The following is a 26,373-nucleotide window of genomic DNA, read 5'->3' as shown; positions in this document are numbered from 1 at the left end:
ATAAAAAAAAAAAAAACTAGAGTAAAAAATTAGACCTCATTAAAGCAATCATAAGTCAAGGTTTGTTTTTTGAGGGTTTTTAACTACATTTTTCAGATATTTAAAATCAGATTGCAGATCATGGTCCAGAAATCAGCCTGTTGCCAGCAGCTGTTTTGATTGAGCACTGCTGTATTCCATTGGGATGCAGACCTGCATAGAAAACTGATAAATAAGAGCTCCCTGGGGGATTGACCCCCAAGTGATAAACTAGTTGAGTACATTTCACCCTGAGGAAAGAAAGGGGATGAGTAGAGTGCTTCAGTGATTGGTCCTGGGGCCAGTTCTGTTCAATATATTCACGCTGAGGGGTTAGAAGGAAAAGTACTTTTTTGCAAACAATGCTAAGACCTACAACAGAGTGGACAACCTGAGGGAGTAGACAGAGTGAGAATCTATGAAAGTTTGAGGAGTGGTTGCGTGCTTAGCAAGGAAGATTCAGTGTGGAAAAAAAATGCAGAATCATGCATTTGGGATGCAAAAATTCAAGGGAACAATATATGATGAAGCTATACTTTGGGGTGATCATGTTTGATCTCAAGTGAAACAGTGCAATATGGCAGTGGCCAGAGCTAGAGGAATGCTAAGGTGCATAGGGAGAGAGCAGGATAAAAGTGACAATTCTTTGTTACAAATAATTTCTGAGACCTCCCCTAGAATATTGTGTCTAGTTCTGGAGGCTGTACCTCTGAAAAGATATAGACAGGATACATTCAGTCCAGAAAGTGATGCAGGGTTTGCATACGAGATGTGTGGGGGGGAGGATGTGATAGAGGACCTCCAAATAAATTGGGCTCAAGAAACAAACCTTTTCCAGAGGAAAGAATACTCTAGAACAAGAGGATGTAATATGATGCTCCAGTTAGGTGGATGCAGAAGCAACATTTCTTCACAGAAAGGGTGGTGATACATGGAACAACCTTCTGCTGGAGGAGACAAAAATAAGCACAGAGGATCCCTAGTTGTGAAAAAATGAGGGAGAAAAACGAGAGATCATCTGAACCATGAATTACATTGGGCAGATTAGTTAAGAATAGTCCTTATTTAACCTTATAGTCTGTTTCTGTGTGAGTCCATTTTATTTACATTAAAAAAATAATACACATAGCTCAGGTTCAGATTTTGTATTGCTGATTAAACTCATGTTATAATTGTGTTTTGCTGTGTTTCTATTTTCTCAGATGCTGCATACTGGAAATAGCAAGAGTTCATGGAAATCTGCAAGCCAGTCATCTGCTGATCCATGGGCACAGTCATCTGCTGATCCATGGGCACAGTCATCCGCTGATCCATGGGCACAGTCATCCGCTGAGCCATGGGCTAAAAAGCTAAAATCATCAGAAGATTTTCATGATGAATTTTGTACAAATAACTTCAAGCTGCTAAAGGAAAGAAAAGAAATTGAAACTGAACAAAACAAGTGGACATCTTTAACCTGCCACAGTGACAAAGAAATTAATAAAATGAATGTGAACAAGTATGATGATACAGGTGTTAGGATGCATCCTTTGCCTACTGTCGATACTGAGTCTAGAGTTGTGACTACTTCCTGTATACCATTAGAGGAGGTTGACGTAACTGGAGATCTGAATATTTCAGTTGCTGGCAGTGCTGAAATTAAGATGGAGAGCAATGATAAATCATTACCAGCATCTGAAGAAGATGAAGTCAAAGAGTTTGGCACAAGTAAAGTGTTTATTGGACCTCTTTGTAGACCTGTTGAGAGCAGTAAAAGCAATTGCAGCAGGAACTGCAATGAACTGGGCAAAGATGGAGAAAATATAACTTCTGGGTTACATTCTAGAAGAACTCAGAAAATGGAAGCATCCAGTAAACCATGTGAGCCTTGCAATAAGAATGAAATAGATGATGAGTTGTGTCAGTTCTACAAAGAACTGCAACAGATTGATGAGGATGGTGATCATGGGGACTCTCTTCAGGGAAATGAGCAGAACGTGATTGCTAATCTTGAAGAACCTGCTCAGGAAGCGTTAAGTGCAGAAGGTAAATGTGAGAACATGGGCATAAAACTACAAGAAAACCAATGTGGCATCCAGTACTTTGACCAGCAGTTCTTAACTAATGACCCAAGTGCATGGAGAAAAGAGAACCAATCTAGTAAGCAAATGGAGGCTACGGTGTGGAATTCAAATTTCAGTTTATTACCTCCATTAAGGTCCGAATGGGAGCAGGCACCATCATTCATAGTACCTCAGGTGCCTCCGCCTCCATTTTTCAGCCTTGATTTTAATTTACTAAAACATATTCCCCCACCACCTCTACCAGGTATTTTTCATTCTCAGAGTGATGGACCATATCACAATAGTAATGGTGGTTACCATGGAAATAATTACAGCACTAACTGGAATTGTGCACAGCCTGCTCAGAATAGCAGTTGTGATGATCAGAGTGGTAGATATAGCATGCAGGCTTTTGAGAACGGACACACAGACCAGCCGCATGGATATATGAGTAATGGTTTCAGTGAAACCAAAGACAGGCATTTGGAAGACACTTTTGCTTATGAACCCAAGGAGTCTAACACTTTATCTTGTGAACAGAATCCTTCTGTGCCTAGGGAAGATAAGTTGTGGGACCTGAACAAGTTACTAATTCTTTTAAGAGGAGTACCTGGTTCAGGGAAGACAACACTAGCTCAGTAAGCAAATGTTAAATTATTTGTCAATCTTAATTTTTGTGAAGGATAAAACTGCACTTTAGCTTTTTCTCTTTGCTTGGTAAATGCTGATGTGGTGTGCTTATAAGTGTTTCCTGTGTTGGTTTTCAGTGGAATTTTAAATTTGACCCTGCAGAAATGTTGATTTATTTTTTTTTATAGTTGATGTTCCTGCTACAGTATCAGCAATAAGAAAATTGGCACTTAAACTAGAAATTAAATGTGCATAATTTAATTGCTTGAAGTTTAACTTTGAGTAAGAAAAATTGACTAAGTCTTGTAATTCTTAAAATGGGAGTGGAAATATGCTGGGTGCCTGGTTGCACAGTGTCTAAAACGTAATTTCTGGTGCCTACTCCCTTTGACATTTGCCTGCCCTATTGAAGTTGATGTGCTTGCACAAAGTCTCCAACAGAGGAGAGCATGCTGGTGCGGGACCACTGGGCAAAGAGTGCATGCTGACACAGTATCTGCTAGGCTGCCATGGGAGGAAACACCCTTGTGCCAGGACCACTGGGGAAGTATTGAGCATTATGTACAAATCTGGTCACCACATCTCAAAAAAGATAAAGCAGAATTAGAAAACGTACAGAGAAGAGTGACCAAATGATAAAAGGGATGGAACAATACTACGAAGAAAGGCTAAAGAGCTTAGGGCTCTTTAGCTTAGAGATGGCTGAAGGGAGATATGATAGTTATATAAGAACATAAGAAATTGCCATGCTGGTTCAGACCAAGGGTCCATCAAGTCCAGCATCCTGTTTCCAACAGAGGCCAAAACCAGGCCACAAGAACCTGGCAATTACCCAAACACTAAGAAGATCCCATGCTACTGATGCAATTAATAGCAGTGACTATTCCCTAAGTAAACTTGATTAATAGCAGTTAATGGACTTTTCTTCCAAGAACTTATCCAAACCTTTTTTGAACCTAGCTACACTAACTGCACTAACCACATCCTCTGGCAACAAATTCCAGAGCTTTATTGTGCGTTGGGTGAAAAAGAATTTTCTCCGATTAGCTTAAATGTGCTACTTGCTAACTTCATGGAATGCCCCCTAGTCCTTCTATTATTTGAAAGTGTAAATAACCGAGTCACATCTACTAGTTCAAGACCTCTCATGATCTTAAAGACCTCTATCATATCCCCCCCCTCAGTTGTCTCTTCTCCAAGCTGAACAGCCCTAATCTCTTCAACCTTTCCCCATAGGGGAGCTGTTCCATCCCCTTTATCATTTTGGTTGCCCTTCTCTGTACCTTCTCCGTCGCAACTATATCTTTTTTGAGATGCGGCAACCAGAATTGTACACAGTATTCAAGGTGCGGTCTCACCATGGAGCGATACAGAGGCATTATGACATTTTCGTTCTATTAACCATTCCCTTCCTAATAATGTTTAACATTCTATTTGCTTTTTTGACTGCTGCAGCACACTGAGCCGACGATTTTAAAGTATTATCCACTATGATGCCTAGATCTTTCTCCTGGGTGGTAGCTCCTAATATGGAACCTAACATCGTGTAACTACAGCAAGGGTTATTTTTCCCTATATGCAACACCTTGCACTTGTCCACATTAAATTTCATCTGCCATTTGGATGCCCAATCTTCAAGTCTTGCAAAGTCCTCCTGTAATGTATCACAATCTGCTTGTGATTTAACTACTCTGAATAATTTTGTATCATCCGCAAATTTGATAACCTCACTCGTCGTATTCCTTTCCAGATCATATATATATATATATATATATATATATATTGGAAAGCACCGGTCCAAGTACAGATCCCTGAGGCACTCCACTGTTTACCCTTTTCCACTGAGAAAATTGACCATTTAATCCTACTCTGTTTCCTCTCTTTTAACCAGTTTGTAATCCACGAAAGGACAACGCCTCCTATCCCATGACTTTTTAGTTTTCGTAGAAGCCTCTCATGAGGGACTTGGTCAAACGCCTTCTGAAAATCCAAATACACTACATCTACCGGTTCACCTTTATCCATAGGTTTATTAACCCCTTCAAAAAAATGAAGCAGATTTGTTAGGCAAGACTTCCCTTGGGTAAATCCATGTTGACTGTGTCCCATTAAATCATGTCTTTCTATATGCTCTACGATTTTGATCTTGAGAGTAGTTTCCACTATTTTTCCCGGCACTGAAGTCAGGCTCATTGGTCTATAGTTACCCGGATCGCCCCTGGAGCCTTTTTTAAATATTGCGGTTACATTGGCCACCCTCCAGTCTTTAGGTACAATGGATGATTTTAATGATAGGTTACAAATTTTAAGTAATAGATCAGAAATTTTATTTTTTGAGTGGGATGGATAGATGCGGTTTGGTTGTTTACTCTTTCAAAAAGTTCAAAGACTAGGGGACATACAATGAATTTACTGGGTAATACATTTAAGACAAATAGAAAATATGTTTATTCATCGCATAATTAAACTCTACAATTTGTTGCTGGAGGATGGAGCTGGGTTTTAAAAAAAGATTTAGACAAATTCCTGGAAGAAAATTCCATAAACCATTATTAAAACAAGACTTGGGGAAATCCATTGCTTATCCCAGCATGGAATTTTAACCTTTTGGGATCATGCCAGGTAACTTGTGACCTGGATTGGCCACTGTTGGAAACAGGAAATCTGGATTGATGGATCTTTGGTCTAACCCAGTATGGCATATCTTATGTTCTTATGGAGCATGAAATTAATTGCTTTAAACTTGAGTGCCCGAAGGAGGTTTTCATGAATGTAGAAGTTCTGTGAGGGTAAAGATGAGCTTAAGGGAAAGGAGACTTTGACAGTGCAGTTAAACCTGGAAAATTTGATTTGCTACAGTTCTTAGTGGCGGGTTTCCACCAAAAGCATAGCCCAGGGATGATAAAGTAGGATTTATTTATTATTTTATTTATTTATTTAGAATTTTTATATACCGAAATTCTTGTTGGGAAACAAATCAGTCCGGTTTACAGGTAACAACAATAATGCCGCGGGACGGGAAACAGTACCCCTGGCTTTACAAGAAACATGTTAAACAAGGCTTTACATAACATAATGAATAGTAACGATTCAAGGAAACTTCATAAGGTAACTTCTCTGGATTAGGGACAAACTGGATGGTTTTAGATAAAGATGAACTAAGTCTGGTTAAATTTTTAACTTGGTTAGATTTCCCTGAAGTGTACACAATAAATACAATAATTAAATTAATTTTCAAAGAACAGGAAAACAAAAACGTAAAGCTAATTGTTAGATGTAATAATAGACAATTTGTTTAATTCTGTCAATGTAATTAGTGATCCAGAATTGTGGATCACTAAATAGTCATTGTGATAGTTGGGTCATGTTTGTGTGCTCACTGAATATTTCCAAGGGCACATTTCACAAAATTGAACTAGTGGAAGGTTTTATGGGGTTTGCATTTTATGTATGAGGACCTATATGTAGAGAAAAAATAAGTTATACTAATAGTAATGTGGATTTAAATATTTCATCCTAGCAGGATATTAGCATATTTTAACAATATAGAATTGTGATTGGGGAAAGGAATGTAGACAGATTAAGCAAAAGATGAGAACCTTCAACATGATAACTCAAAGTATGTAAGATATGCCCACTGCTAATCTACAGGCTTATCAAGAAGAGATGTTCAGAAGACTTAATTTTGGATAAGAGGAAGAATGCCCTAATAATTGGATAGACGTTTTTGGGCAAGGAGCTGTAAATGGATCGAAAGAAGTGGACCATGGCCGGACTGTTGACTCTGTGACAAATGCTTTGCATTGGAATGTAACAGGCCCCTGCTTTGCTCCAGAGTTGGGCCTTCCTCATCCAAGGTTGGCTGGAGATGCTGACACCTACAGTTCAGATTCAGTGTACATGGTTACAAGGGCTGTTGCTGCAGTAACTAGACTAGATATTTATTTATTTATTTAGCATTTTTCTATACCGACCTTCATGGTTAAATACCATATCAGATCGGTTTACATCGAACGGGGATAGAGAAGTGTAACAAACGGAACAGCAATTTATAATCAGAAGGAGAACAAAGTTACATTAAACAAGGACTATAAACTTGGAAGCTTTACAGCTGAAAAATAAAGGCCCAAGTAGGGCAATAACTTAAACACAAGAAGTCATAATGGAATCCGGGCTAGGGCAGGTTAGATTATTAGCGAAGGTACTAAAATATGAAGTAAATAGAGGAGTAGCACGGTTCCATAGCTCGTGAACAGGTTGATATGTTGGGGAGAGGGGGAAAAAATCATTGGATAATTGCACATAAGAACATGCCATACTGGGTCAGACCAAGGGTCCATCAAGCCCTGCATCCTGTTTCTAACAGTGGCCAATCCAGGCCAAAAGAACCTGGCAGGTTCCCAAAAAACTGTCTATTCCATGTTACTGTTGCTAGTAATAGCAGTGGCTATTTTCTATGTCAGCTTAATAGCAGGTAATGGACTTCTCCTTCAAGAATTTATCCAATCCTTTTTTAAATCCAGCTACACTAACTGCACTAACCACATCCCCTGGCAACAAATTTGAGGGTTTAATTGTGCGTTGAGTGAAAAAGAACTTTCTCCGATTAATTTTAAATGTGCCCCATGCTAACTTCATGGAGTGCCCCTAGTCCTGCTATTATCCGAAAGAGTAAATAACCGATTCACATTTACCCGTTTTAGACCTTTCATGATTTTAAACACCTCTATTATATCCTCCCTCAGCCGTCTCTTCTCCAAGCTGAAAAGTCCTAACCTCTTTAGTCTTTCCTCATAGGGGAGCTGTTCCATTCCCCTTTATCATTTTGGTCGCCCTTCTCTGTACCTTCTCCATCGCAACTATATCTTTTTTGAGATGCGGCGACCAGAATTGTACACAGTATTCAAGGTGTGGTCTCACCATGGAGCGATACAGAGGAATGATTACATTTTACGTTTTATTCCCCATTCCCTTTCTAATAATTCCCAACATTCTGTTTGCTTTTTTGACTGCCGCAGCACACTGAACCGATTTCAATGTGTTATCCACTATGACGCCTAGATCTCTTTCTTGGGTGGTAGCTCCTAATATGGAACCTAACATTATGTAACTATAGCATGGGTTATTTTTCCCTATATGCATCACCTTGCACTTATCCACATTAAATTTCATCTGCCATTTGGATGGCCAATTTTCCAGTCTCACAAGGTCTTCCTGCAATTTATCACAATCTGCTTGTGATTTAACTACTCTGAATAATTTTGTATCATCTGCAAACTTGATTACCTCATTCATCGTATTTCTTTCCAGATCATTTATAAATATATTGAAAAGCAAGAGTCCCTTTACAGATCCTTGAGGCACTCCACTGCCCACTCCCTTCCACTGAGAAAATTGTCCATTTAATCCTACTGTTTCCTGTCTTTTAGCCAGTTTATAATCCACGAAAGGACATCACCACCTATCCCATGACTTTTTACTGTTCCTAGAAGCCTCTCATGAGGAACTTTGTCAAACGCCTTCTGAAAATCCAAATACACATCTACCGGTTCACCTTTAACCACATGTTTATTAACTCCTTCAAAAAAATGAAGCAGATTTGTGAGGCAAGACTTGCCTTGGGTAAAGCCATGCTGACTTTGTTCCATTAAACCATGTCTTTCTGTATGTTCTGTGATTTTGATATTTAGAACACTTTCCACTATTTTTCCTGGCACTGAAGTCAGGCTAACTGGTCTGTAGTTTCCCGGATCGCCCTTGGAGCCATCTTTAAAAATTGTGGTTACATTAGCCACCCTCCAGTCTTTAGTACAATGGATGATTTTAATCATAGGTTACAAATTTTTACTAATAGGTCTGAAATTTCATTTTTTAGTTCCTTCAGAACCCTGGGATGTATACCATCTGGTCCAGATGATTTACTACTCTTCAGTTTGTCAGTCAGGCCTACCACATCTTCTAGATTCATCGTGATTTGGTTCAGTCCATCTGAATCATTACCCATGAAAACCTTCTCCGGTATGGGTATCTCCCCAACATCCTCTTCAGTAAACACCGAAGCAAAGAAATTGTTTAATCTTTCTGTGATGGCCTTATCTTCTCCAAGTGCCCCTTTAACCCCTCGATCATCTAACTGTCTCTCTCACGGGCTTTCTGCTTCGGATATATTTAAAAAAGCTTTTACTATGAGCTTTTGCTTCTACGACCAACTTCTTTTTAAATTCTCTCTTAGCCTGTCTTCTCAATGTCTTACATTTAACTTGCCAACGCTTATGCATTATCCTATTTTCTTCTGTTGGATCCTTCTTCCAATTTTTTGAATGAAGATCTTTTGGCTAAAATAGCTTCTTTCACCTCGCCTTTTAACCATGCCGATAATAGTTTTGCCTTCCTTCTACCTTTCTTAATGTAGGTTATAGTGCCAGATCCCAGCTCTGGTTCCAGTTGAGCTGAAGGCCAATAGGAGCAGGAAGACACTAATCAGATTACAAAATAAATTAGCAAATATTGAATTGTGGGGTTTCAGATAATGCTTTCAGTTGAAGCCTTTGCTGTTTCTTATCCTGTGGGCATACTGATGAGGGAGAAATGAATGCTGATCTTTTGAAATTTGAGTTGAAGTCTTTGCAGTAGGTTTGAGGTTTCCTTGTGCTTGTTGTTGAACATATTATAAAAGCACTAGTACCATGACATGTTTTCAAATAAGATGTAGACTAAACAATCAAAAAAATACTTCTTTGATTTTTACTTGATTCTTAAGAGAGAATGTGCATTTATTTTTCCTTAGCTAGAGATGTATTATAACGTAGAACATGATTGCAGATCCATGTGTCCCATCAGCTGAGGTAGTCCCTTCCTCTTCCTTAGAGATCCTTGAGAAAGACAAGTGAGAAAATTAAAATAAACATCAATCATTAACATAGAAATGACAGCAGAAAAAGACCAAATGGCCCATCCAGTCTGCCCAGCAAGCTCCCACCTTATTTTCCCATACTTACCTGTTTCACCCACTCCAAGTTCAGGGCCCTTGTTGGTAAGTGTTTGATTCGAGTTTCCTGCCACCCCCTGCCATTGATGCAGAGAGTAATGTTAGAGTTGCATCCAAGATGAAGCATAAGGCTTAATGGTTAAGGGTAGTAACTGCCGCATCAAGCAAGTTACCCCCATGCTTGTTTACCCAGACTACACAGATCAGTACCTTGTTGGGTGTTGTAAATCCTATTTTCCACATTTCCCCCTGGCGTTGAAGCAGAGAGCAATGCTGTTTATGCATTCAAAGTGAAGTATCAGGCTTAATTGGTTTAGGGTAGTAACTGCCACAATAAGCAAGCTACTGCCATGCTTATTTGTTTACCCAGATTGTGTAGTTCAGTCCTTGTTGGTTGTTATCTGAATGCAAAGCCTCTTTTCCACATTTCCCCTTGCCATTGAAGCAGAGAGCAATGTTGGAGTTGCATTAACCGTGCGAAGTCGTATTGAATAAGGGTAGTAATCACCAGGTAGTAGCCTCCACTCCAGCAAGCCACCTCCATGGCTCTTCTCTTCATTAGGGATCTAAATATGGGGAGTGGTTGAGGGAATAGCAGTGAACCTTCTTTCAATTGGTAATGTTTTGGCCATTTGGAGACAAAATCTGTTGATCCGATCAAGGTAATGGTAGTGATGATGAATAATCTTTTATAACATTTCCCTAGTGTATGTAAAGTACGAATAGATTAAGACCTGCTAAAGAGTCATCTTAGGGAACAAAATGTTAAATTAAGGTATGTAAGCGACAGGAGGGAAGGGTTAGGTCGGCCGTCATAGTTGGTGATTCGATTATTAGGAATGTAGATAGCTGGGTGGCTGGTGGGCGTGAGGATCGCCTGGTAACTTGCCTACCTGGTGCGAAGGTGACGGACCTCACGCGTCACCTAGATAGGATTTTAGACAGTGCTGGGGAGGAGCCAGCTGTCGTGGTACATGTGGGCACCAACGACATAGGAAAATGTGAGAGGGAGGTTCTGGAAGCCAAATTTAGGCTCTTAGGTAGAAAGCTTAAATCCAGAACCTCCAGGGTAGCATTCTCTGAAATGCTCCCTGTTCCACGCGCAGGTCACCAGAGACAGGCAGAGCTCCGGAGTCTCAATGTGTGGATGAGACGATGGTGCAAGGAAGAGGGATTCAGTTTTGTTAGGAACTGGGGAACCTTTTGGGGAAGGGGGAGTCTCTTCTGAAGGGATGGGCTCCACCTTAACCAGGGTGGAACCAGACTGCTGGCGCTAACCTTTAAAAAGGAGATAGAGCAGCTTTTAAACTAGAACAAAGGGGAAAGCCGACAGTCGCTCAGCAGCTCATGGTTCGGAGAGAGGTATCTTTAAAGGGTACTAATGATGCATTAGAATTAGGGCATCCCGACAGTGAGGTTCCAATAATTAGAAAAGTAGTCCAAGTGCCTGTAACTAAAAACTCACCTGAGCTAAAAAATTCTAACTTATCCCTATCAATTAAAAAGCAGAATGAAAATACAAACAAAAAACAAACTTTGAAATGTTTGTATGCTAATGCCAGAAGTCTAAGAAGTAAGAGGGGAGAATTAGAATGTATAGCAGTGAATGATGACATAGACTTAATTGGCATCTCAGAGACATGGTGGAAAGAGGATAACCAATGGGACAGTGCTATACCGGGGTACAAATTATATCGCAATGACAGAGAGGAGCACTCGGGAGGAGGTGTGGCGCTTTATGTTCGGGATGGCATAGAGTCCAACAGGATAAACATCCTGCATGAGACTAAATACAAAATTGAATCTTTATGGGTAGAAATCCCTTGTGTGTCGGGGAAGACTATAGTGATAGGGATATACTACCGTCCATCTGGTCAAGATGGTGAGACGGACAGTGAAATGCTAAGAGAAATTAGGGAAGCTAACCAAATTGGTAGTGCGGTAATAATGGGAGACTTCAATTACCCCAATATTGACTGGGTAAATGTATCATCGGGTCACGCTAGAGAGATAACTTTCCTGGATGGAATAAATGATAGCTTTATGGAGCAATTGGTTCAGGGAACCGACGAGAGAGGGGAGCAATTTTAGATCTAATTCTCAGTGGAGCACAGGACTTGGTGAGAGAGGTAACGGTGGTGGGGCCGCTTGGCAATAGTGATCATAATATGATCAAATTTGATTTAATGACTGGAAGAGGAACAGTGTGCAAATCCAAGGCTCTCGTGCTAAACTTTCAAAAGGGAAACTTTGATAAAATGAGAAAAATTGTTAGAAAAAAACTGAAAGGAGCAGCTACAAAAGTAAAAAATGTCCAAGAGGCGTGGTCATTGTTAAAAAATACCATTCTAGAAGCACAGTCCAGATGTATTCCACACATTAAGAAAGGTGGAAAGAAGGCAAAACGATTACCGGCATGGTTAAAAGGGGAGGTGAAAGAAGCTATTTTAGCCAAAAGATCTTCATTCAAAGATTGGAAGAAGGATCCAACAGAAGATAAAGCATAAACATTGGCAAGTTAAATGTAAGACATTGATAAGACAGGCTAAGAGAGAATTTATTTATTTATTTATTTATTTATTTATTTATTTATGGATTTTATATACCGGGAGTTCCTGTATACAATACATATCACTCCGGTTCACAGTTAAACGGTAATAACTACTGCCGTGTAGCAGTTTACATGGAACAAATCAGAAACTTGATCTAATAAGCATAAGCGAAACTAACTAGTTACAACTTTAAACATATAAGTAAGACAATATAAATCTTAGCTAAATAGTGTAGAGAATAATACATTAGAACCAAAGGACCAGGGTTGTTATATCAGTTTGTTCTTAGCTCTCTGGGAATGCTTGCAGGAAGAGCCAAGTCTTTAATTTCGCCTTAAAAGTGGTATGGCACGGCTCCAGGCGGAGGTCTGGTGGTAAGGAATTCCAGAGGGACGGGCCCGCGGTTGATATAGCGCGTCTTCTCAGTGAGGATTTAGCGGACTGAGTAATCATTCTGTTTTGGTATGCACTTCTAGTCGGCTTGTCCGAAGTATGTAGTTGCAGCTTGAAGGTTAAGTTGAGTGGGGATATGTTATGAAGGGCCTTATGCATCATCATGCTGCTTTTGAACTGTATCCTGTATTTAATGGGGAGCCAGTGAAGGTGCTGGAGGATCGGGGTGATGTGGTCTCTTTTTTTGGTGTTGGTGAGAATTCTTGCTGTGGCATTCAGCACCATCTGGAGGGGTTTTGTAGAGCAGGCAGGAAGTCCTAGCAGAAGTGAATTGCAATAGTCTAGTTTCGGGAGAATGATGGCTTGGAGTACTGTGCGGAAGTCTCTGTAGCGTAGAAGTGGCTTTAGTTTCTTTAAAACTTGTAATTTAAAGAAGCATTCTTTGGTGGTGTTGTTGACGAATTTATTGAGGTTGAATCTGTCGTCTAATATCACACCCAGATCTCTGACTTGTGGTGAGGTGGTGTATCCTGAGGTGTCTGGAGAATTGCTTGAGGTCTGTGAGGTATGTTTTTCCGGTGCTATTATCAGGATTTCTGTTTTGTTGGTGTTCAGAACCAGGTTGAGGCTGCTTAACAGCTCGTTGATGGATGAGAGGCATTTATTCCAGTAGGCCATGGTCTTGTGTAAGGTGTCCATTATGGGGATGATAATTTGAATGTCATCCGCGTATAGGAAATGGGTAAGCTTGAGGTTGGAGAGTAGGTGGCAGAGTGGGAGAAGATAAATGTTGAAGAGGGTGGGGGAGAGTGAGGATCCCTGTGGTACTCCCATATTGGCTTGGATGGGATGAGATTCCTTGTTATTTATTTTGACTCTGTATGTTCTGTTCTCTAGGAAGGATTTAAACCAGTTGAACGCTGCTCCTGTGATGCCGATATCTGTGGGTCGTTGTAGTAAGCTGCTGTGATTCACGGTGTCGAACGCCGCTGACAGATCCAGGAGTGCGAGAAGGCAAGGATGGCTTTTTTCAAGATTGAAGATGATGGTGTCAGCTAGAGTAGTTAATAGTGATTCGGTGTTCTTATTCTTCCGGAATCCAAATTGGTTATTGGTGAGGATATTGTTGTCATCGAGGAATTCCGAAAGTTGTCGGTTAACCACTTTCTCCATAATTTTGGCTAACATAGGAAGGTTTTGCTATAGGTCTGTAGTTAGCAGGATCTGTTGTGGGAAGGTTGGGTTTTTTGAGGAGAGGTTTGAGCCTTGCAGACTTGAGTTGATTGGGAACTTGGCCTTGGGCGAGAGAGCGGTTAATGATGTCTGCGAGTGGCTTGGCTATGATGTCAGGGATGGAGCTAAGCAGGTTTGATGGGATATGGTCCAGAGGGTGAGAAGATGGTTTTATCTTCTTGAGAATGTTTGCTATTTTCAAGGTGGACGTGGGTTCGAGGGATGTGAGCTCTGGTGTGTGAGTGTTGGGTTGAGGAGCGGGTGCTGTAGATGCTTGCGAGCTATGGAAGCTGGTGACGTTAGTGTGCGGGGGTGTCCCTTTGAGAGGGGCAACGAGAGTGGTAATTTTTTTGTCAAAGTAGTTGGCCAGTTCATCGGCTTTTTTAAGAGCTTGGTCGTCTGGGATGCACGGTCCATGTAGTTTTGTGAGGGCTGAAACATAGGCGAAGAGTGCTCTTGAATCAAATGAGAAGTGGTGTATTTTTTTGGAAAATAATTCTTTCTTGGTTTTGTTGATTTCGGTTCTGTATGTGTTAAGACATGATTTGTAGTTGAGGAGGGATGTTTTAGTTGGGTTTTTTCGCCATTGGTTTTCTTTGCTTCTAAGCTCGTGTTTGCGAGACTTCAGCTCTGTGGTGAACCATGGCTTCTTGTTGTCTTTGTCTGGGTTGATGGTCTTTGTTTTCATGGGACATACTTGATCAGTGACCTTGTTAGTGATGTTGAACCAAGAAAATGTAGCTGAGTTGGTGTCTGTGAGGTCTAGATTCTTTAGTTCCTTAGATGTTTGCTTAGGTGATCTCCTGAGCACTGTTTTCTTACCGAAATGGAGATAGTTTGAGTTGTGTGGGGTGGAGGTTCAGGTATCTCTAAAGTAGATGTGATGGTGCTGTGGTCAGACCAAGGTACTGTGGAACAGGTAGGAGTGGAGTGAGATGAGAGACCTTCGTTTATAAAGATGAGGTCTAAGGTGTGACCTGCTTTGTGGGTGGGATCTTTTACTATTTGTCTGAAACCCATATGGTTGAGGGAGGAGAGAAGAGTTTTACAGTCAGAGGATTGAGGTTGGGCATCCACATGGAGGTTGAAATCTCCCAACAAGATTGCTGGTTTTCTGGAGTTCAAGTGTTTTGCTGTTAGCTCTATGATAGGGGAAGGGTTTGATTCCAGAATGCCGGGGGGAGCGTAGATTAGTGCAATGATCAGATGTTTAGAGTTGAATAGCGCGAATTCTATGTTTGCTATGGAACTGGATGTCTGTAAGGTCAGGCCTAATGGTTTCTTGGTTGCTAGGAGAAGGCCTCCTCCTCTTTTTTTATGTCTGGGTATGGATAGAATATCGTAGTTCTGGATAGGAAGCTGGTTAATAAGGGCAATGTCGGTAGGTTGTAACCAGGTTTCTGTTATAGCGCAAATATCAGGTTTTGAGTCGGATAAGAGGTCATTGAGTATGGTGGTTTTCTTGGATAAGGATTGCGCGTTGAACAGTGTGAGTGAAAGAAGAGCCAGGCCAAGGCATTGTGTTACAGGTGTCAGCATGATGGGCCTGATTCTCTGTTGGCGGTTAAGGTGGGGTGTAGGGAGCTTAGGGGCTTTCCACCTTTGGTTGTAGATGATGGGGATGTAAAGTGGATGCATGGTGGAGAGGATGAGCGGGTGTGTAGACAGCTAGTAGGGGTATCCTCTAGGCTAGAGGTATCCGGGCGAAGGGCGGTAGACTCCGCTCTGGGACTGTAGGTATGTCTGGGAGGTGCGATCAAGGCCTTCCCCCGGTGGGTCTCGGTGCCGGGGGAATTTGAAAAGAATTTGAAAAGAAGTTGGCTGTAGAGGCAAAAACTCACAGTAAAAACTTTTTAAAATATATCCGAAGCAGAAAGCCTGTGAGGGAGTCAGTTCGACCGTTAGATGATCAAGGGGTTTAAAGGGGCACTTAGAGAAGATAAGGCCATCGCGGAAAGATTAAATGATTTCTTTGCTTCGGTGTTTACTGAAGAGGATGTTGGGGAGGTACCCTTAATGGAGAAGGTTTTCATGGGTAATGATTCAAATGGACTGAATCAAATCACGGTGAACCTAGAAGATGTGGTAGGCCTGATTGACAAACTGAAGAGTAGTAAATCACCCGGACCGGATGGTATATACCCCAGAGTTCTGAAGGAACTAAAAAATGAAATTTCAGACCTATTAGTAAAAATTTGTAACTTATCATTAAAATCATCCATTGTACCTGAAAGACTGGAGGATAGCAAATGTAACGCCAATATTTAAAAAGGGCTCCAGGGGTGATCCGGGAAACTACAGACCGGTTAGCCTGACTTCAGTGCTAGGAAAAATAGTGGAAAGTGTTCTAAACATCAAAATCACAGAACATATCGAAAGACATGGTTTAATGGAACAAAGTCAGCATGGCTTTACCCAGGGCAAGTCTTGCCTCACAAATCTGCTTCACTTTTTTGAAGGAGTTAATAAACATGTGGATAAAGGTGAACCGGTAGATATAGTATACTTGGATTTTCAGAAGACGTTTGACAAAGTTCCTCATGAGAGGCTTCTAGGAAAAGTAAAAAGTCATGGGATAGGTGGCGATGTCCTTTAGTGGATTGGAAACTGGCTAAAAGACAGGAAACAGAGTAGGATTAAATGGACAATTTTCTCAGTGGAAGGGAGTGGACAGTGGAGTGCCTCAAGGATCTATATTGGGACCCTTACTTTTCAATATATTTATAAATGATCTGGAAAGAAATACGACGAGTGAGATAATCAAATTTGCAGATGACACAAAATTGTTCAGAGTAGTTAAATCACAAGCGGATTGTGATAAATTGCAGGAAGACCTTGTGAGACTGGAAAATTGGGCATCCAAATGGCAGATGAAATTTAATGTGGATAAGTGCAAGGTGATGCATATAGGGAAAAATAACCCATGCTATAATTACACAATTTTGGGTTCCGTATTAGGTGCTACAACCCAAGCAAGAGATCTAGGTGTCATAGTGGATAACACATTGAAATCGTCTGTTCAGTGTGCTGCGGCAGTCAAAGCAAACAGAATGTTGGGAATTATTAGAAAGGGAATGGTGAATAAAACAGAAAATGTCATAATGCCTCTGTATTGCTCCATGGTGAGACCGCACCTTGAATACTGTGTACAATTCTGGTTGCCGCATCTCAAAAAAGATATAATTGCGATGGAGAAGGTACAGAGAAGGGCTACCAAAATAAGGGGAATGGAAAAGCTCCCCTATGAGGAAAGACTAAAGAGGTTAGGACTTTTCAGCCTGGAGAAGAGACGACTGAGAGGGGATATGATAGAGGAGTTTAAAATCATGAGAGGTCTAGAACGGGTAGATGTGAATCGGTTATTTACTCTTTCGGATAGTAGAAAGACTAGGGGGCACTCCATGAAGTTAGCATGGGGCATATTTAAAACTAATCGGAGAAAGTTCTTTTTTACTCCACGCACAATTAAACTCTGGAATTTGTTGCCAGAGGATGTGGTTAGTGCAGTTGGTATAGCTGTGTTTAAAAAAGGATTGGATAAGTTCTTGGAGGAGAAGTCCATTACCTGCTATTAAGTTCACTTAAAGAATAGCCACTGCCATTAGCAATGGTAACATGGTATAAATTTAGTTTTTGGGTACTTGCCAGGTTCTTTTGGCCTGGATTGGCCACTGTTGGAAACGGGATGCTGGGCTTGATGGACCCTTGGTCTGACCCAGTATGGCATTTTCCTATGTTCTTATGTTCATCCTGGGTCAGACCAAGGTCCAGGGAAAGGTTTGTATGTTTTTAGTCTAAGAATTTTAGAATATCAGAAATATATTTTGGGGCAAAAATGTATAGGTTGCTCTGAATAATTCTAAACAACTGTAAGGTACAAACAGTCATTCTTTAAGGAAATTTGGTAGTATTGATGCTCTATCCTGTTTTTAAAGATCTTTAACAAAATATTTCAGGGAATGAATTTAGGTCAACAATTTTTCCTGGCCAGTTTGAGTTAATGAACCATTGACAGTACTATGCACTGTGTTCAGGAAAATTGAGTTCCGTTATTGATTGTTATCTAGCAATGATGCAGCTTACCAAAGATTACTGGACTTGTGGCTGGAGAATTATTACTTCAGAAAAACCTGTAGGAGAATTATTTGTGGTAGGGAAAGCCTAAGAAGCCATAAATTAAGAGCCATGGTAATTTAGTTCTGGGACTCCCTTATCAATTTAGAGAAAACAAAACTTTAAAAATTATTTAGAAAGAATTTTTTTTCACTTTAGAGACCAAGTATTGAATAATCTAATGAACCTGATAAAAATTACATAGATAGGACTCGGCTACACCTAACTTGGCCATTCTAACAGTTTGTTGAGCACCCCTCTGTAATTGGACATTACTTGCTGTGATGGAGGAAAGGGTCCTGGGCCATGATTCTCAAACTTCCATTTGGTGCTTACTTTTGGAGATATAACAATTGGATGAAATAACTGTAGAATCAAAATGTGGTACTAGCCCAATGTTTTCAGTCTGGTCCTCAAGCAAGTCTTTTTTTAGGATGATAACAATAGTCATAGGAAAAAGTTTCAAAGCTTTTCCTATGGGTAAATGGCTGTTTACTCTCAGCTGAAAATTGACCCTCCCCCTATTGCTGTGTGTAAAACTACCTGTGCTGTCCACAGTCTAGGGTTTCCATTGAAAATATGCTTGCAGGCTCATGGCTACAACATGCCGGTGGGTATGCAAGCATCCATAGATGTATTTGCATACATTTGTTATATGAATTGGATAAATTTTCATATTTTGCTTACCCTTAAAGTCAGACTGGCTTGGTATCTTAAGGGCCTGCTGAACCTTCTCTCTCCAGCATATTGAGCCGCTTGTCATCATCGGGCTCCTCAGGGAGAGCAAACCCATGGTGTTCCTGCTGGCTCCCTCTACATCGATGGCCTTGGGCCCCGCCACCTGATGATGTCACCTGATTGGGGGGTAAAGAGCCAGCATGCAAGCGCTCTGTCATGCACACGAAAGAACGCAACAAAGGAGTTCCTTCGTGCGTGCTGAGTGCTGCGGAGAACTCTGCAACTGTGACTAACAGTCATAATTCTTTTTTGTCTGCAATGCATCCTATTATTGGACAAGGAAGATAAGAGAACTGTCTTCTCTTCAAATTCACAAAAATTTTCGTCTGTCATCTTGTTTAATTCAGATTCCATTGTGTAAACTGTTGTCTAATTCTTCCTTTTCAGACATTTCATTCTGTTTAATGTGCAATCCATCAAAAGCAAGTCTCAATTGTTATATGATTTCATTCATAGAGAGCAAATGGATTTTTACTGTTTCATTGAATCTTGGTTACTAGATTCTGACCTTCTTGTTTTGAATCAAATCTGTCCTCTAGGCTACTCTTTCGTCTCACAACCTCTTCCTAAAAGACAAGGTGGTGGGCTACTTATATACAAAAGTAGTTGATGTATTAAAGTTGAACATCTTAATGGCAACTCTTCCCTGGAAATGTTAATTATCTCTTTAAATCATTTTTCCATTTGCTTAGTCTATGCCCCACCCAAACTTTTGCTTGCTGACCTATTTTTTTTGAGCAATTATTACTTTCCAGATTTGATCTAAACAAAATGATCATTTTAGTTGATTTCAATTTACATATCGATGTATTTCCCATTCCTGTTCATTGTGCTTTTTTGTTTTTTTGTTTTTTAACACACATTTCATTCTCTTGGAGAGCATCATATTATTCAAGCCCCCACGCAAATTTGGTCTCATTCTAGATCTTGTTGTCAAAGATTCTGTTCACTCATACTGTTCACAAGCCTTAACATTCCCCCTATACAGTGGTCTGATCATTATTTAATCAAATTTCATCTCTTCATTTCTAATTTTAAGGATCTCACATAACAGGCATTTGCTTCATGCCCCTGTTGTGGCATGGTTGATACTACTTTATTCAACACAACCATCTCTCCTCTTCTTGCAAATTTGCTTTTGAAAACTTCTCTGATGCGTTACTTCAATAGAACTCCACTCTAAACTCTGGGCTCAATGAGATAGCTCCTCTTAAAATTATTAATTTTCACAAACCCAAATCTCCACCCTGGCTCAAATCTATGCTTTTCAAAGCTGCCCGTCAATCTCTTAGGAGGACAAGAATGCCTTTGGAGGCGTGCTCAAGCCTTCCACTCCCTTCTAACCAACTATCAATCTCACTATGAAAGAAGATTTTTCTCAACAAATTCGTGAAGTAGGATATAATCCCAAAGTGTTATTTTCCATTTCTAAGAAATTAAAAAACCCACATCCCTCTGACGGCCTGCATTGAATCTCTTATCTGCTGAGTCATTCCTGATCTTTTTTTAATTTAAAAATTAAAACAATTTTGCCTTTAATTTTCATCATTTCTAAATTGGCACACCAATCCTTCTCCCCAAACTTCTTCCCTTTGGGAAAGATTTGATTTTTGTTTCCTCCACAGAAGTTGAGGAAATTATAGCTAAATCTAATGACACTTTCTGTCCTTAATTTCACTGCTCTTCTCTTCAAACTTTCAAGAAACACACTATCTCCTTTCTTCTCCAGACTAATCAATTTGTCACTTAATGAAGGTGTTATTCCTTCAACCTTAAAAAGGGCAATAGTTTGCTCACTGCTCAAAAAAAGAAATGTGGACCCCACTGATCCCAGCAATTATGGACCTATATCTGCTTTGTCATTTTTCTCAAAAATTCTTGACTCTGCTGTTCTGTGCAAATTAAGTGATCACTTTGAGAAATTTGATCTGCTTGATCACCACCAATTCGATTTCAGGCGCTCCCTTAGTACTGAGCTCATATTATTTTCCCTTATAGACGCTCTAAGGAGAGGCATTGATTCAGGCCAACAATTCCTTCTTATCTCGCTAGACATTTCCTCCGCTTTGACACCATCGATCATGACATTTTTATTTAACTTCCAAGAATGTGGCCTTTATGATACTGTACTCTCCTGGTTCCAATCATATCTTTCTAATCAGACTCAATCTGTAAAAATCAAAACCGGTGTTCCTCCATCCTCTTTAATATTTATCTAGCTCCTGTCTGCAAAATCCTCTCCACTTTAACCGACTGCTATAAACTATACACCGACCACATACAGTTTGTTCTTCGCATTCACTTCTCTTGGCAAGACACCAAGGATCACCTCAACATTTGTTACTGTGCAATAAAAAACTGGTTAAAACATAACAAGCTCTCACTTAACATGTCCAAAACAAGAGTTTCCTAGCGTGAGGCATATGGACTCAGGACCAATGGGTATAGTGTACTCCTCATAGCAGTTGGAGTCGGATCAGATTTCATTCTGACGTCAGCCCCTAGTACATATACCCCTGCAGAAAGTGCAGCTCTTCAGTATTTTCCGTCTCCATAGCAGTTAGGGACTACCTGCACGCTCTCACAGCGTTAGAACAAAATTCAACGGAGAAAACTTACCTCTGAAGACGAGCCCCGCTCTCCTGCGGTGATACCCTCGGGTCCCTCCCCCAGTTGAGAATTCCCGAGGTGATTTCCGTTGTCCCTCGGAGGTAAGCCTCGGTTCAGCGGCCGAATTGCGAGGATCTAGCCCCCGATCTCGGGCGCGGCTGAGAGGGGGCGGGTGCACCCTCGAGCGCGGCGGTGAAGGTATTTGCCCTCTTTTCCCCCCCCCCCCCCCCTCTCCCGCAGCCGGAGACTGCCCGGGACGAAACCGGGAAGCGCCGAAGACAAGGTAAGGTAGAAATCTTCAGGGTAGACTCAGATCTCTGAGGTTCGAGGAGTCGCACAGGTCGCCGGCTGGGACCTGTGTCGCCGGGTTGATCCTCTCTAGCGGGGCCAGGCCCCAGTTAGTTTCAAGGGTCCTCCCACGTGGAGACCCTCCGAAGTGATCGCCATATTGGCCCTATTCGCCGCTCTGTCCACCGTCTCGATCCGGGTGCACAAGGTACATGTGCGCATAAAGTTACACGCACAAGGTACATGTGCGCATAAAGTTACACGCACAAGGTACATGTGCGCATAAGTTATACGCGCCTCGCGCGCCTGTCGGCCTGAGTGCATATCTGTGACTTAGACGCACATCTATTCGCACAACCCGCACGCACATCTTAGATGCGCCGGAGCACATAAAAAGAAGGGCTTACGCGCCAACAGCCATGGCACCACCAGGAATGGAGCTCAAGGCCCAAGGCCTCTGCCCAGCATGCCATATCAGAGCCGCACAAAGCGAAGAGGCCAACGCCCTGTGCGCCCAGTGCGAGGAGGTCCTGGGAGATCCAGGCCAGGGCCAGTCCCACCCAGGACCGAGTAGTAGCTCCTTAGTGAGTACCCCGGACCTAGCAAATTCCAGTGGGACACCCTCTCAGACGGGGACCCCCAGGGACTCAACGCCCCTTAGCTTTGACCCAGCGTCTATCTCAGGGGTGGAATTCTTCAAAGGACTACACACCTTCGTCCACATGCAGACGGAGCCTGTGGCTAGACAGCCACAGTCTCCACCAGAAGACCCTTATGCCACAGGACTCTCTAGGCCTAGACAAATGTTTCCACCACCCAGAAGCCCCACCTATGGGGACACGGACAACTCTGAAGAAGAAACAGAGCCCCTAGAGGAAGGGGAACTCCCCCCGGGGACAGAACCTCACCGAACCATGAGATCCTTCTTCACCAAGGACGAGTTCCCAGACCTGGTCACCCACAATCTGAAGGAGCTCGCTATCCCGGATGCAGGCGCTTCAGGGGAGCCTAAGGCGAACCCCCTGCTACAGGGACTCCACCAAACCTCTCGCCATTTCCCTCTCTTACAAGCCGCCCAGCAGCTAATAGACCTGGAATGGAGTGCTCCAGAGTCCACATTCAAAGGCGGACAAGCTATGACAGCCATGTACCCCCTGGACCCAGCGGCCAAGGACCTTCTGACATGCCCAAAGTGGATGCCATGGTCTGCGCGATCTCGAAGCGCACTACTGTCCCAGTGGAGGGAGTCGCAGCACTCAGATACTCAGGATCGGCATCTGGAATCCATCCTTAAACAGTCCTTTGGAGTCTTTCTTTTCTGGGTTCCCTTGGCCGCACCTAACTGAGGTGCAGATTCATTCGTTAAATATGCCTATAACTGATTCCGAGATATATGCCATTATACATGGCCTTAAGCTGGGAAAGGCGACTGGTCCAGATGGTCTGGGGCCGGAGTTTTATAAGATTTTGAAATTCCCTGTTTTGCCTGCACTGCGATCCTATTATAACAGCTTAGTCCAGGAGAATCCAGTGACACCCATGGAGAATCAATCCACTGTAGTGTTGCTCCCCAAACCTGGGAAGGACTTACAGGACATGGGCTCATACAGGTCCATTTCTCTTATCAATGGGGGTTTAAAAATATTGGCGGCAGTGCTGGCAGCCAGATTGAGTCTCCTGCTGCCCTCCGTGATACATGGTGACCAAACCGGCTTTATTAAGGGCCTCCAAGGCGTTAAAAATGTGAGACGCCTGATTGGCTTATTAAATTTTCACTTTAAAACGGAAGCCCTGGTGTTGAGTTTGGATGTTGAAAAAGCTTTTGATTCCCTTTCGTGGGATTATTTGTTTTGGGCTTTGCAAGCATATGGCATATCGGGCTTCTTTTTATCTTGGCTGCGAGCCAAGATAATCCCAGTGCCAGGTTACTTATCAATGGTACTTTGTCAGAAGCTTTTCCTATCCTATGTGGGGTGCGCCAGGGATACCCTTTGTCTCCTCTTTTATTTGTGTTAGCCCTGGAGTCTCTGGCTATTAAGTTACGCTTGGAGGATAGGTTTCAAGGCCTCCGCATAGGCCTTCATCAGATGAAGTTAGCACTGTTCGCTGATGATATCTTGTTGTTTGTGGGACAACCTTGGGTGAGCATTCCTGTTATTATACAATGTTTTACTGTTTTTCACTCTATTTCGGGCCTGACCATTAATTTTTCTAAATCAGAAGCACTTGCTCTAGACCCTGGTGTGCAAAAACATTGGCCGGGGGGGGGGGGGGGGTGGGGGGGGGGTTGGTTTCCCATGAGCTCAGAACAAACTGAAATATTTGGGGGTTTGGATCCCTCGAGACCGTTTGGATCTTTATGCTTTGAATATCAAAAGTGTGCTGGTGGACTTGGATGCTCAACTGAAGGCTTGGCGCTCTTTGCCCCTCTCCATTTTTGGTAGAAGTGCTCTTATTAAGATGGTACTTATGCCTAAACTCCTTTATAAATTGCACATGTTGCCCTGCTGGCTTACTAGCAAAGATTTAAAGTGGTTGCAGTCTTCCTTTCAAAAATTTCTTTGGGCGGGGGAAAAAAGCGAGGGTACGCTATCAGGTGTTGATGTCTCTGAGAGGGGAGGGTGGACTTGGCCTGCCGGATGTTCGATTACACAATGCGGCTTGCCAACTTAGATTTGTGGGGGAATGGATCCTCGATGAATATGCATATTGTGAAGATGGGTTGGTTATAAGTATGGTTGCATCTTGGTCCCCTCTGTACCTGATCCAGGCTAGTCCTGGGGCTTATCGGACCTTAAATATCCCTCGTAGTTTGGTGCAGCCATGTCGACGGGCCTGGCGATGGACACGGTCTAGAAGAGGACTGGAGGGAGGGTCTTTACTCTCTTTTCATGCCCTTAATGGGCAACTTAGACTTTCTTCCAGGCCGAGACAACTATTTTCTTTTTGATACATGGCTACAAAAAGGTTTGGCGTTTACTTTTTGCTTTTATATTACTGACTCGCCAATAGTACATGACTTTACGTATTTGGCTCGAATATGATTTACCAGCTAAACATTTCTATGCATATTTACAGACCAGTCATTATCTCCAATCCTTTCACTGGACTGAGGAGTCCTTTCGTCAAGAATCAGCTTTTACGCAGAGTTTTTTTGATGGGGCTTTTAAGTGTAACTTCATTAAAGGATGGTGTGAGTTTGGTAGAAAAAATCGCAATGTGCCGCATGTGGCTTCTTGAGCACGATTCTGGACTGAGGCGTGGACCATGGATATCCCTACTTCTTACTTGCTTTCGTGTTTTAAGCTTCTGCCCAAAAGTCTACCAGATCTCTCTCTTCAGGAGCAACAATTTAAGATTTTGCACCACATTTTTTGTGATGATGTTTGCCGCTGTCGGATGGGACTGTTACCCTCCCCAAAATGTATTAAATGTCATCAAGCGACAGGTACTTTGGCACATAGTCTGTTTCTTTGTCCAGTTCTGTGAACCTTCTGGACGAAGGTTCTTGCAGTAGTAGCTCAATGTACTGGCTCCTCTATTAGCTGGACAGGCAAATTACTACTTTCTGGTTTAAGAGGCACTCTTCCTTGTTACAAATTATCCTTGGATAAATTTGGTCACACTGCAATATTGCTGGCATGCCGCACTATCTTAGCTGACTGGATAACGCCAGACACGCTGCCCAACTTGCGGGTGTGGTTTGGACGGCTGGCCTTCTCCATGCAAATGGAACGAATGGCTGCCATGGATAGTGAGAGAGAAAGGGATATGCTATACCAGTCGTGCTGGTCTACCTGTTATGACCTACTGCCATTGGACCTTCAATATACTTTAACCGCCGCCGGTTATCACCCCTCTTGGAAGTGATTTGCTCTGCGTTTATTGTGCATTACAATAATGACTCAATTTTGCAAAGGCCTGTGATGTTGCTATGTTACCAAGGTTGGATAATGCTAGCTATGGAGGGGTGTCTCCCAGGGCAGGGGGGGGAGGGGTTGTGTAGGTAGCGTGTGTGGAATGTTAGCAGTGGTCTGTGGTGTGAATGGGTGGTGGGATATGTCTGGAGTTTAATCTGTTTCGCTGGGTCAGGAGGACCACAAAAAGAAGAGTACACGGGGTGTTGTTATGACTGATATCGTTATATTGGGGATTGTTCTTACACTGTTTCATGCTGATAATATCTGATTCCCATTATACTTTTTTCCCTAAGATTGGATTATTGATTGTACCTGTGTTGCTCTCTAATAAAAAAAAAAAAAAAAAAAAAAAGGATTTTGAAAAAACAAAACAAATACAAATATGGTGCAGGCGGCCGCTACAAATAGCGGCCGCCTGCACCATAGTGACACGTGCCTGCCTATCTCAGACCAGGAACAACAACCCTGGGGAGGCCATGGAACCAGCAGTATCATTCCTTGCGGACGCTGCTTCCGATCTGGTGCGCACAGCGGCCAGAGGAGTGTCATCAGCTGTGGCTGCCAGGAGACAATTCTGGCTCTGAAACTGGTCTGTCGACGCATCTTCCAAAACGCATCTCACGAGGATGCCCTTCAAAGGATCCCTTCTGTTCGGCAGCAAACTAGAGAAACTGGCTAACAAGTGGGGCAAGTCCCCATTACCGCGACTACTGGAGGACAGGAATAAGAAAAACCAGCGACCATTCCCCCGATCTTCCAGGGGCAGAAGTTCACAGTGCTTCAATCCGTACAGAAGCAACTACCAAGCGCCCCGCCCTTCGGGCAGGAACCAGTCCTTTCGGAACAAG

The 26,373-nt window shown here is 42.2% G+C and overlaps 1 protein-coding gene across 8 annotated transcripts in view; it reads left to right on the top strand.

Annotated features, from left to right (window-relative positions):
• The window catches only part of LOC115092117 (NEDD4-binding protein 2-like 2), a 314,632-nt gene that overhangs the window by 40,471 nt on the left and 247,788 nt on the right, over positions 1-26,373 (top strand). For all 8 annotated transcript variants that reach the window (XR_003856906.1, XR_003856907.1, XM_029602661.1 and 5 more), the window contains exon 2: positions 1,221-2,698. Coding sequence is in view for 6 of the 8 variants with exons in the window: in XM_029602661.1 (XP_029458521.1) it covers positions 1,221-2,698 (1,478 nt within the window). In the remaining 2 variants the exon portion in view is untranslated. The remainder of the gene's footprint in view (positions 1-1,220; positions 2,699-26,373) is intronic.

Source organism: Rhinatrema bivittatum, chromosome 5 (assembly GCF_901001135.1).
Source record: "Rhinatrema bivittatum chromosome 5, aRhiBiv1.1, whole genome shotgun sequence".
In the NCBI taxonomy this organism is placed as follows: domain Eukaryota; kingdom Metazoa; phylum Chordata; class Amphibia; order Gymnophiona; family Rhinatrematidae; genus Rhinatrema; species Rhinatrema bivittatum.
The sequence above is the reverse complement of the archived record's forward strand: the minus strand, read 5'-3'. Positions and strand labels throughout refer to the sequence as shown.